This window comes from Macaca fascicularis, chromosome 15, assembly GCF_037993035.2.
Source record: "Macaca fascicularis isolate 582-1 chromosome 15, T2T-MFA8v1.1".
Lineage (NCBI taxonomy): Eukaryota > Metazoa > Chordata > Mammalia > Primates > Cercopithecidae > Macaca > Macaca fascicularis.
In genome coordinates this window covers 51,181,990-51,194,176 of record NC_088389.1, presented here as the reverse complement: position 1 = coordinate 51,194,176, position 12,187 = coordinate 51,181,990, and the positions used below count along the sequence as shown (strand labels likewise).

The window sequence follows — 12,187 nt, the reverse complement described above, 5'->3', positions numbered from 1 at the left end:
GCTGAGATGAAAGGACTAAGCTTGGGGGATGGGGAGTGCACACTGGATGATCTGCTTTTTTCTGTGAAGTGTTCTAAATGCAGGAGTTGTCTGCACCATGGAAAAATTTGTTTTCAGGTCTAATGGACTGTGCGAAAGGAGAAGTGGGGTGGGGCCTCAGTGACTGCTGTAATTTGATCCAGAGCTGATAGCAACCTCTTCCACACAATTTGGGTTGTTGCTTAGACATAAAAGCTTGTGTATCTGGAATATTGAGACTTAGCTGAAAAGAGTCTGGTGCACAGTTCAATGTTTATTGAAAAAGGATAAATTGCTGGGTGAAAGAAGAGGAGGTAAATATCTGTGGCTCACTCTGCAAGCTCAGTCTGTCCAGAACTGGACTCGCCAGAAGTTATTTTAGCATGCGATCAGGAGGAGCATTCTTTGATAGAAAATCCTTGTGTGATGGCTCCTTTCACTACATTAATATATTATTACTGGACCTTTTTCTTCCTGCAGAAATAATTTATCTTTTACAGTAAAAGTATAGAGTATTACATCATAAAATACATTGGCTACAGCGTTAGTTCTTGGACATCTGGTTCTAGATTACAGTGACTCAGTAGAGTTTGTGATGATCTTAATGAAGTAACTTACTCATTAAGACAATAACAGGGTATCTCAACTTAGAATATACATTAAGATAGGAAGGACTTCACCTTTGTAATATATTTTTGACTTCTTGATGGTGGGACTCTCCATTGAGTTAGTGTGTAGCTTTCTGTATATTTCAGTCACACAGTAAATAGCAGAATGAAAGTAGCTGGGCAAGTTTTGATTTATTCCATGGCAGGTTCACAGCTTTTTGCATCCAGGTATGCACTTCATGTTTGTAAAGGAAAGAAGTGGAAAAAGATAAAGTCATGACTTAGAAGCCCTTCTTCAAAAATGCAAGTTTCTGTTGTCTTCATGCAAATTGAGGTGCCAAGGTGCAACTTTAAACAGAAACTGGATTGTCATCCAAAGTTGGTTGTTTGAAAACCTCATGAGAAATATTTTATGACCTAATTAGACTGAAGAAGCTGTTAGGTTATAATTGGTAGGTAGTAAAAGAGCAAATAGTCATTTAGCTCGTGGAAAAAAAAAAACCCACAACTAAACTATTTGGAGAAGGGAGGAAAGAGAGGTGTACCCCAATATCAGCAAAGTTATTAAAATAAGAAAAGCTACAATAAAAATGCCCTACCTCAACTCTGAAGATTTAAATACTATTTCACTATTTGGTGATAAAACACCAAGGTAATAATAACTAAATAAACAGCTAATGAAGGTTGAAATTTTCCCTTTCTTCTGTGTGGACATCCTCTTCTTTTGAGATGGCTCCAATTTAAAAAGAAAATGAGTCCAAGGCAGAGCCAAAGCCAACATTAAGTTACCAAGAAATTTGGATTCAGTGGAAAAGCTCAGAAACTTCTAAAACTTTTGAAGTACTAAACGTTTCCTTGACAAATGGATTGGAAGACATATCATGCTAGAAAATGTTTATCTGGTGTTTTTCCTTCTTTGAAATTATGAGGTCAAGGACATCATCTCCATTATGTCTGATTGCCTCTCTTTAGCCAATGTTCCAATCGGGAAAGTCCAATAAGAAATCTACTGATACTGGAATTTTTTCCCATTAATGGATATATAGCCCCATCAGCTCGAGGTATGCGATTAGTGCATTCCTTAAGATGTTTTGTTCTGACTTCTGCCACAGGTTCCTAATGTGAGAGGGTAGACCCAGATCATGGAGGTGCTTCAGTGTGATGGCTGTGATTTCAGAGCCCCATCTTATGAAGATCTCAAGGCACACATTCAGGATGTCCACACGGCATTTCTGCAGCCAACTGATGTTGCTGAGGACAATGTGAATGAGCCACGATGCGGGTCCATGAATGCCAGTAATCAGACAGAGGTGGAGTTTTCTTCTATAAAGGATGAATTTGCCATTGCAGAAGATTTATCAGGTAAATCTATACTAAACTTGGCACAGCCGATGTATTTTAATTGCTCTTGTTTCCTTTTAGCCTATAGCCATGGTTCTTAATATATGTGGCTTTTGCAGAATTTCTTGTGCTTTGCCAGCCATTTTTGTGGTTTGGGCATCATGTATCTCTTCTTGAGTATCTTAGGTGGTTATCCTTTCAAAAGCTTCCTCATATATCCTACCTTTTAATTTGGAGAACAAGGTAGTAGCTTGGAAAGTTCTAGAAAAAGTAGTACAATTTATGAAACTTGTATTTTTATAGCTGTGTGTCTCATTTATGGAGATGAGGAGAATACCTAAAGCTTTACCCTGCATCTTTATCCATGAGAAGGTGCAGTATGGGTATCTTCATTGATGCTTTGTGAATACTCTTCAAGGCCTCATCTTGACACTTCAGGCCTTTTGCATGTGATGTTTAGTAATGAAGAATAATTGGAATGATACTGATTTGCATGATTAGATATCTTAATTGTCTTTTGCTTTGTCACTTTCCTTATGCTTTTTCTTTAGGTCAAAATGCAACTGCATTGGGGACCGGAGGTTACTATGGCCACAGTCCAGGATATTATGGTCATCATATTGCCGCTAATCCCAAACCAACAAACAAGTTTTTTCAATGCAAGTTCTGCGTACGCTACTTCAGGTCAAAAAACCTCCTCATAGAACACACTAGAAAGGTCCATGGAGCTCAAGCTGAAGGGAGTTCATCAGGACCCCCTGTCCCGGGATCCTTAAATTATAATATCATGATGCACGAGGGATTTGGAAAGGTCTTCTCTTGCCAGTTTTGCACATATAAGTCACCAAGAAGGGCAAGAATAATTAAGCATCAGAAGATGTATCACAAAAACAATTTGAAGGAGACCACCGCTCCCCCGCCTGCTCCTGCTCCAATGCCAGACCCTGTGGTTCCGCCCGTATCCCTGCAGGACCCCTGCAAGGAACTGCCAGCAGAGGTTGTGGAGCGCAGCATCTTAGAGTCTATGGTCAAGCCTTTGACCAAATCTCGAGGCAACTTTTGTTGTGAGTGGTGCAGCTACCAGACCCCCCGTCGAGAACGCTGGTGTGACCACATGATGAAGAAACACCGCAGTATGGTCAAGATCCTTTCCAGTCTCAGACAGCAACAAGAAGGAACGAATCTACCTGATGTGCCGAACAAGAGTGCCCCCAGCCCCACTTCCAACTCCACCTATCTGACCATGAATGCTGCAAGCCGGGAGATACCCAATACTACCGTCTCCAACTTCAGGGGCTCCATGGGCAACTCCATCATGAGACCCAATTCTTCTTCAGCTTCCAAGTTTTCGCCCATGTCTTACCCTCAGATGAAGCCGAAGTCACCTCACAATTCTGGTCTAGTTAACTTGGCAGAGAGATCCCGTTATGGAATGACTGACATGACCAATTCTTCTGCTGACCTGGAAACTAATAGCATGCTAAATGACTCTAGTTCTGATGAAGAGTTAAATGAAATAGACAGTGAGAATGGTTTAAGTGTTATGGATCACCAGACATCAGGCCTGTCTGCAGAGCAGCTGATGGGCTCAGATGGCAACAAATTATTGGAGACCAAGGGGATTCCGTTTAGAAGATTCATGAATAGGTTCCAGTGCCCCTTTTGTCCTTTTCTCACCATGCATCGACGTAGCATCTCTCGTCACATAGAAAATATCCACTTATCTGGAAAGACAGCTGTCTACAAATGTGACGAATGTCCGTTTACTTGCAAGAGCTCGTTGAAACTTGGGGCTCACAAACAGTGTCACACGGGTACAACGTCAGATTGGGATGCTGTGAATTCCCAGAGTGAAAGCATTTCATCCTCACTGAATGAAGGCATGGTGTCTTATGAGAGCTCAAGCATCAATGGTAGAAAGTCAGGAGTCATGTTGGATCCCTTGCAGCAGCAACAGCCACCGCAACCACCACCACCGCCACCACCACCACCACCATCACAACCACAGCCACTGCAGCAGCCACAGCCACCACAGCTGCAGCCACCACATCAGGTGCCATCCCAGCCACAAACACAGCCACCACCAACGCAGCAGCCACAGCCACCCACACAAGCCGCACCTCTGCACCCATACAAATGCACCATGTGTAATTACTCCACCACAACTCTGAAAGGGCTAAGAGTCCATCAGCAGCATAAACATTCATTCTGTGACAACTTGCCAAAATTCGAGGGGCAGCCCTCAAGCCTACCATTGGAAAATGAGACAGACAGCCACCCCTCTTCCAGCAACACTGTGAAGAAAAGTCAGACCTCAATTCTTGGGTTGTCCTCCAAGAACAATTTTGTAGCTAAGGCCTCTAGGAAGCTCGCCAATGACTTTCCTCTAGATTTGTCACCCGTGAAGAAGAGAACCAGGATTGATGAGATAGCAAGCAACCTTCAGAGCAAAATTAACCAAACTAAACAGCAGGAAGATGCAGTGATCAATGTTGAGGATGATGAAGAGGAAGAGGAAGACAACGAAGTCGAGATAGAGGTTGAGTTGGACAGGGAGGAAGAGCCGACAGAACCCATCATAGAGGTTCCCACTTCCTTTTCTGCCCAACAGATATGGGCAAGAGATACCAGTGAGCCCCAGAAGGAGCCCAACTTCAGAAACATCACCCACGATTACAATGCCACCAATGGGGCTGAGATTGAGCTCACCCTTTCTGAAGATGAAGAGGATTATTATGGCTCCTCAACAAACTTGAAAGATCACCAAGTTTCCAATACTGCTCTGCTGAATACCCAAACTCCCATCTATGGGACCGAGCACAATAATGAAAACACAGACTTTGGTGACTCTGGAAGGCTTTACTATTGTAAACACTGTGACTTTAACAACAAATCTGCCCGGAGTGTTAGCACCCACTACCAACGAATGCACCCGTACATTAAATTCAGCTTTAGGTACATCTTGGACCCCAACGATCACAGTGCAGTGTACAGGTGCCTGGAATGCTACATTGATTACACCAACTTCGAAGATCTCCAGCAGCATTATGGTGAACACCACCCGGAAGCCATGAATGTACTCAACTTTGATCACTCGGACCTGATCTACCGGTGTCGGTTTTGTTCATACACGAGCCCGAATGTTAGAAGCCTAATGCCACATTACCAAAGAATGCATCCCACGGTGAAGATCAACAACGCGATGATATTTTCAAGCTATGTCGTGGAGCAGCAGGAAGGGCTGAATACAGAATCCCAGACCCTGAGGGAGATTCTGAATTCAGCTCCCAAGAACATGGCGACTTCCACGCCTGTGGCTCGTGGTGGTGGTTTGCCAGCTACGTTCAACAAAAATACTCCTTCCAAGACCTTTACTCCTGAATGTGAAAATCAGAAGGACCCTTTGGTCAACACTGTTGTTGTTTATGATTGTGATGTTTGTTCGTTTGCAAGCCCCAACATGCATTCTGTCTTGGTTCATTATCAGAAGAAACACCCCGAAGAAAAGGCTTCCTACTTTAGGATCCAGAAAACTATGCGAATGGTGTCTGTGGACAGGGGCTCTGCCCTTTCTCAATTATCATTTGAGGTGGGTGCTCCAATGTCTCCCAAAATGTCCAACATGGGTTCCCCACCCCCCCCACAACCCCCGCCACCAGACCTCAGTACTGAGCTTTACTACTGCAAACACTGTTCCTACAGCAATCGGTCAGTTGTGGGAGTGCTTGTCCACTACCAGAAAAGACACCCAGAAATAAAGGTTACTGCCAAATATATCAGACAGGCTCCTCCCACAGCTGCAATGATGAGAGGGGTCGAAGGGCCCCAAGGCTCCCCCCGGCCACCCGCCCCCATGCAACAGCTGAACCGAAGCAGTTCTGAGAGAGATGGCCCTCCTGTGGAGAATGAGATGTTCTTTTGCCAGCACTGTGATTATGGGAACCGGACGGTCAAAGGGGTACTCATTCATTATCAGAAGAAGCACCGGGACTTCAAGGCCAACGCAGATGTGATCCGGCAGCATACAGCCACCATTCGAAGCCTCTGCGACCGAAATCAGAAGAAGCCTGCCAGCTGCGTGCTTGTCTCTGCCTCTAACCTAGAGCGGGACAAAACGAAACTCCGAGCACTCAAATGTAGGCAGTGCTCATATACCTCCCCCTACTTCTATGCACTGAGGAAGCATATCAAGAAAGACCACCCCGCCCTGAAAGCCACAGTCACGTCCATCATGCGATGGGCATTTCTAGATGGCTTGATAGAAGCTGGCTACCACTGCGAGTGGTGCATTTACTCCCATACGGAGCCCAATGGTTTGCTCCTGCATTACCAACGGAGGCATCCAGAACACTATGTTGATTACACCTACATGGCTACTAAACTGTGGGCTGGGCCAGACCCATCCCCTCCCTCTCTCACAATGCCAGCCGAAGCCAAAACCTACAGATGCAGGGACTGTGTTTTTGAAGCTGTCTCCATCTGGGACATCACTAATCACTACCAAGCGTTCCACCCCTGGGCCATGAATGGTGATGAGTCAGTGCTGTTGGACATCATCAAGGAGAAAGATGCTGTGGAGAAGCCCATTCTTTCATCCGAAGAGTTGGCAGGCCCTGTGAATTGTGAAAACAGTATACCCACCCCTCTCCCAGAGCAGGAAGCTGAATGTCCAGAGGATGCAAGACTGTCGCCTGAGAAAAGCCTGCAGCTAGCTTCAGCCAACCCCGCCATATCCTCCACCCCATACCAGTGCACGGTATGCCAATCTGAGTATAACAACTTGCACGGTCTTCTCACCCATTATGGGAAGAAGCACCCTGGCATGAAAGTGAAGGCTGCTGACTTTGCCCAGGACATTGACATCAACCCAGGTGCCGTCTACAAATGTAGGCATTGCCCATACATCAACACCCGCATCCACGGCGTCCTGACCCACTACCAGAAGCGACATCCGTCCATCAAGGTGACCGCTGAGGACTTTGTGCACGACGTAGAGCAGTCTGCTGACATATCCCAGAACGACGTGGAGGAGACAAGCAGGATCTTCAAGCAAGGGTATGGCGCCTACCGGTGCAAACTGTGTCCGTACACGCATGGCACTTTGGAGAAACTGAAAATCCACTACGAGAAGTATCACAATCAGCCTGAATTTGATGTCTTTTCCCAGTCACCCCCGAAGCTGCCAGTCCCCCTTGAGCCTGAGATGACCACTGAAGTGAGCCCCTCCCAAGTCTCTATCACTGAGGAGGAGGTGGGAGAGGAGCCCGTGTCCACTTCTCACTTCTCTACCTCCCACCTGGTCTCCCACACTGTGTTCCGATGCCAGCTCTGCAAGTACTTCTGCTCCACGAGGAAGGGGATCGCCAGGCACTACCGCATCAAGCACAATAATGTCCGAGCCCAGCCGGAAGGCAAGAACAACCTCTTCAAGTGTGCCCTGTGTGCCTACACCAACCCCATCCGCAAAGGTCTGGCAGCCCACTACCAGAAGCGCCACGACATTGATGCGTATTACACTCACTGCCTGGCAGCCTCTAGGACCATCAGTGACAAGCCCAACAAAGTGATCATCCCATCCCCGCCCAAGGACGACTCCCCTCAGCTGAGCGAGGAACTCCGGCGGGCAGTGGAGAAGAAAAAGTGCTCCTTGTGCTCTTTCCAGTCGTTCAGCAAGAAGGGCATTGTGTCGCATTACATGAAACGCCACCCAGGGGTGTTCCCAAAGAAGCAGCACGCCAGCAAGTTGGGGGGCTACTTCACGGCCGTCTATGCAGATGAGCATGAGAAGCCCACGCTGATGGAAGAAGAGGAGAGAAGCAGCTTTGAGAAAGCCGAGGTGGAGGGTGAAGCTCAGGAAATCGAGTGGCTCCCGTTCCGCTGCATCAAATGCTTCAAGCTGTCCTTTAGCACTGCAGAGCTGCTGTGCATGCATTATACTGACCACCACAGTCGGGACCTAAAGAGGGACTTCATCATTCTGGGCAACGGCCCCCGCTTACAGAACTCCACCTACCAGTGTAAGCACTGTGATAGCAAACTGCAAAGCACAGCCGAGCTGACCTCACACTTGAACATTCACAATGAGGAATTCCAGAAGCGTGCCAAACGTCAGGAGAGGAGGAAACAGCTTTTGAGCAAGCAGAAATATGCAGATGGTGCTTTTGCAGATTTCAAACAAGAGAGGGTAAGGATATGTTTTGATTTCCCTTCCCCCAGGAGGCCTCTCATCACTGGTGCCCACATGCACTTCTTCGTTGCCAGCCAAACTGCTGCAGGCTTCCTAGTGACTTAGCTTGCCAGAGAGCTCAATAAGTCAATTAAACATTTCGAGCTTGATTATCTCCCATTCTGTGCTCATCCCTCTCCTTGGTCCCGTTCCCCTCCCTCCTTCCCTTTGACTCCTCCCATGGCTCCCCAGGGGAGGTTTGGGGTGGTTTCTATGTATGTCTTTCTGCCAAGTAGCTTTATCTGAAGCCTAGTTTTACAACAACGCTCGCTCTTTCCTAAGGCAGTGTGGGCTGTCTCTTGGTACCATTAGCACTTCTCAGCCATGTCTTGGTCTTCAGTGTTTGCTACACGAACCTAACGTCTCCAGGAGTAGATTTTATTTTATCAAGAAGTTCATTAATGGCGCAACTATGCAACGTTTCACCTGCCTAGTTGAAACTGGTTTGAAAACCAGATAACTTAGTGGCAGTGACAATGAGCTTCTGCACAGAAATCTTCTCTACTCACAAGCCGTAACATATTTGGGTTCCAAAGACTTTGCATAGTAGGCAGCGTGCCATGATGCTGACAAATTTGTTATATAAAAATACTCGCCTATATCTCCCTTGGTTTTTAACCTGATAATCGGCTTTAAAATAAAATATGTTAATAAACTGCAAGAATAAATTCCGACAATTGAGGGAGGGCTCGGAGTACTGATGGCTACCACTGTATTTTACCAGCCTTTTGGTCACTTAGAAGAGGTGCCAAAGATCAAGGAGAGGAAAGTGGTGGGCTACAAATGTAAATTCTGTGTGGAAGTGCACCCAACGCTCCGAGCCATCTGCAATCACCTCCGAAAGCACGTCCAGTATGGCAATGTCCCAGCTGTGTCAGCTGCCGTGAAGGTGAGAACTGGAAGGTCTGGATGAGCATTCTTGTGTGTGAGCGATTCGAGTTACTTACTAACCCCATTGCCTAAAGCAGCTCAGGAAAGAGCATCTCAGAATGTGGGCATTCCTGAATTATACTTGGATTGGTTTGGCTTGTTTTGATTTCTTTGCAGGTTGGACCTTCCTCATCTTTCTGTTCAGGGAAAGGTCGAGTTTCGATCTGGTTTCCTTCCACGTGGATAGTTTGGTGGCAACAGAAGGTCCAGGATTCTCGGTCTAGGAGGCTTCAGGTCGTCCTTCTCTTCTGCGTTTAGTGCCATTAGCTCTTCGTTCTTCCAAGTTGCCCGAGCTCTTGAGAGGAATCAAGTGGGTTCTGTTCCCATCGTCTTCTGCTCCTCTTTCTTCCTGACTTCTTACTGTTCTCATCTGGCTGAGGATGCAGAAAGCCTAGGAGAATCTCTTTGTCTTCTTATCCTGGATCCTCTGGGGACTGCAAAAGACATTAAAACTAAAAGCATTCAAGTCACAACTGACCCTGAAAGCCTTGGTTTGTCTCCTCCATCCCCTCTCCCATATGATGCTGACAAATGTCTTCCCTTTTCCCTCTAACTTTTATTAGGCCACCTGTTTTGAACATCATAATCCTAATAGCAGCCACCACGTCAGTAACTAAGCCACCATCCCCATCTTCCAGAATATTGCTCAGCCCTATTATTTATTAAAACAGAAGTCATTTCAGCGTTCTGCCCTTTCTCTATGGGTACATGCAAATATATTTTTGTCATCTGCCCTTCTTGAGCTTACATCCTATTTTGCCAATTTAACATGAAGATAAAGTCTCTACTTTTCTTCATTGAAGACTGAAGCTTTCTGTCTTTTGGCAGAACAGTGGCAACCCAGGGATATCAGCAGTCAGCTTCTTTCACACACCACTGCGGTGTGTCCCAGGCTCGTTTCCTGGGATCACGTGAGAGAGACAGAAGGGCTTTTCCCGTGTAATCAGTAACCCAAGGAACTATCTCGAAAAACAGGTGACTTAAAACTAGGCTGCTCCTTAATTTTTTGAATGGATTATGCAGCAGTCTCCAGTCATAGAGTGAAGTCACCATCTACAGGGTAGGGGGCAGACAGCAGGATCTTTTGCTTTGCTTCCTTTCCAGATAATGGCCCAAGGCTCCTCAATGACCATACTACTTTGCTTTTCATTCTCTTCCTTTCTTCCTCTCTTTTCTGTGAGCCACAACCCTAGCCCAATTTTATGTCATCTTAGATGGGATTGCAGTTGGAATTTTCTTTTAAGAAGGGGAAGAAGTGAGTGAAGTGTCTTCAGAGCGGGAGAAGCCCTTGTTCACATTTCGCAAGCAGTAGCAACCTGTGTCCGGGTATGTTGTTCTAAAATCACCTCCACTGCGTGAGGAATGACAGTTGGGCTTGCTCTCCCTCTAAAGGTAGCTGGAGAGGCAGGGGAGGAAGCTTTGACAAGAAGTGCTGTTGAGTTTGGGAGAATGAAGGGAGAAAAAGAAAGCTGGGGGCAATGATGATGGATATTTATTTTGTTGGTGGGGCATGTGTGTGTGTGTGGTTCTCTTAGCAGGAGGCGGATGACCCTGCCCACTTGTTCCTGGATGGATTGGAAGCAGCCAAAGACGCCAGTGGCGCCCTGGTGGGCCGGGTGGATGGTGAACACTGCTTGCTTGATGGAATGTTGGAGGATGAAACCCGGCCGGGGGGATACCATTGCAGTCAATGTGACAGAGTCCTGATGTCCATGCAGGGGCTGCGTTCTCATGAGAGGAGCCACCTGGCCCTGGCCATGTTTACCCGCGAGGACAAGTACAGCTGCCAGTATTGCTCCTTTGTTTCTGCTTTCAGGCACAAGTAAGTGCTATTGGGGGGTCACTAGTGGTTACTGGGGGAAGATGTCATAGTGGAAGGCACTAAGCTAAAGCAGAAGCTTGAATGAGTAAGAAGGCCCCACTCATGGTTCACACCTCCTGCTCTGTTACCTGGAGCTCAGTCACCTTTTCTGTAAAATGGGCCTGAGAACAGGAGATTGATCGGATGGCATTAGATCTGGCAAATGCAGGCATTTTAAAAATGAGAATTGGAGGAATTGCTATGATTTACCCAAAGGAAAAATGCGGCTGTGGAGAGTAGATGAGTCTCCTGATTCATCTGTCGAACATTCAGTCAAAATCTAGTCATTGTTTGAGGAAGTAAAGTCCATTTGGAAAACTGATCTGCGAAAGAGGTAAAATTAGGACTGTTAACCCGTGTGACCAAAGAAACGTTGCTTGCAATTTTTCAAGAGACCTTGAAAGGTAAAGAAGTTCATGGATGCCAAAGAGTTGCTTGACATACAGGGAGATTGAGGGGAGGGAGCTTCCCATTACTCATCACAGCTTTGAAAGTGTAAATTTGGAACAAGTGTGTAAGGCTTTTTGGGGCCATGGAAAGAGGGGTGGTTTTAAGAACAACTTTTTGTTGCTTTTCTCTTTCAGCCATATAAAAGAGAGATAAATATTCAATAATGCATTTGGACAGTCTTGGATAAAGGTGACTAAGACTGACATGCTTTTTAAAACAAATTTTTTAATGAAATAAATGATGGACCGTTTGCTTCTTACAAAAGATAAAGGGCCAGTTAGTGGTTGTTGAACAGAAGAAGGAGGTGGTGGTTTCACAGAGGTTAGGATGGGTTGTAAACACTTTTGTTATTATATGGAGCCTAATATCTAATCTTTGTCATCAGATCCATACATTAGCATAAAATTCGTAGGGTTCTCTTCAATTCATGAAGTATTCATTGAACAGCATCTATCACTTTGTCTGACACACAGTGGAACTTCAGTAAATAATTGTGAATAAATGAATGTATCCTGTCCTAGGTAGTATACTTGGGGGAAATATAAAGACACAGGCCATGGTCTGTGGCCCAAGGGAATTTAGGGTCAAGGGTTGGTTTATGAAAATTAAAAAAAAAAAAACATACCCCACTGACTCAGTAAAATAAAGCACGTCCTTCAAAATACCAGTAAAATACTATAATGTGTCAAAGAAGGGAAATGTTACGTCAACTTTGGAAGAGTCAGGAAGGTTTTATGGAGTAAGGAGCATTTG

General features: G+C 45.7%; 1 protein-coding gene across 25 annotated transcripts in view; it reads left to right on the top strand.

Moving 5' to 3' along the window:
- ZNF462 (zinc finger protein 462) overlaps nucleotides 1–12,187 on the top strand; it is a 155,105-nt gene that overhangs the window by 61,795 nt on the left and 81,123 nt on the right. For 7 of the 25 annotated variants that reach the window (XM_015436888.4, XM_015436890.4, XM_015436884.4 and 4 more), the window contains 5 exons: nucleotides 1,739–1,988; nucleotides 2,519–8,151; nucleotides 8,918–9,082; nucleotides 9,241–9,357; nucleotides 10,662–10,945. In XM_015436888.4, the coding sequence (XP_015292374.2) occupies nucleotides 1,769–1,988; nucleotides 2,519–8,151; nucleotides 8,918–9,082; nucleotides 9,241–9,357; nucleotides 10,662–10,945 (6,419 nt within the window). In that variant the 5' untranslated portion in view covers nucleotides 1,739–1,768. Of the gene's footprint in view, nucleotides 1–1,738; nucleotides 1,989–2,518; nucleotides 8,152–8,917; nucleotides 9,083–9,240; nucleotides 9,434–10,337; nucleotides 10,450–10,658; nucleotides 10,946–12,187 lie in introns of those variants that run through there. The other 18 variants (XM_005581127.5, XM_074016883.1, XM_074016882.1 and 15 more) reach the window with 9 other exon arrangements.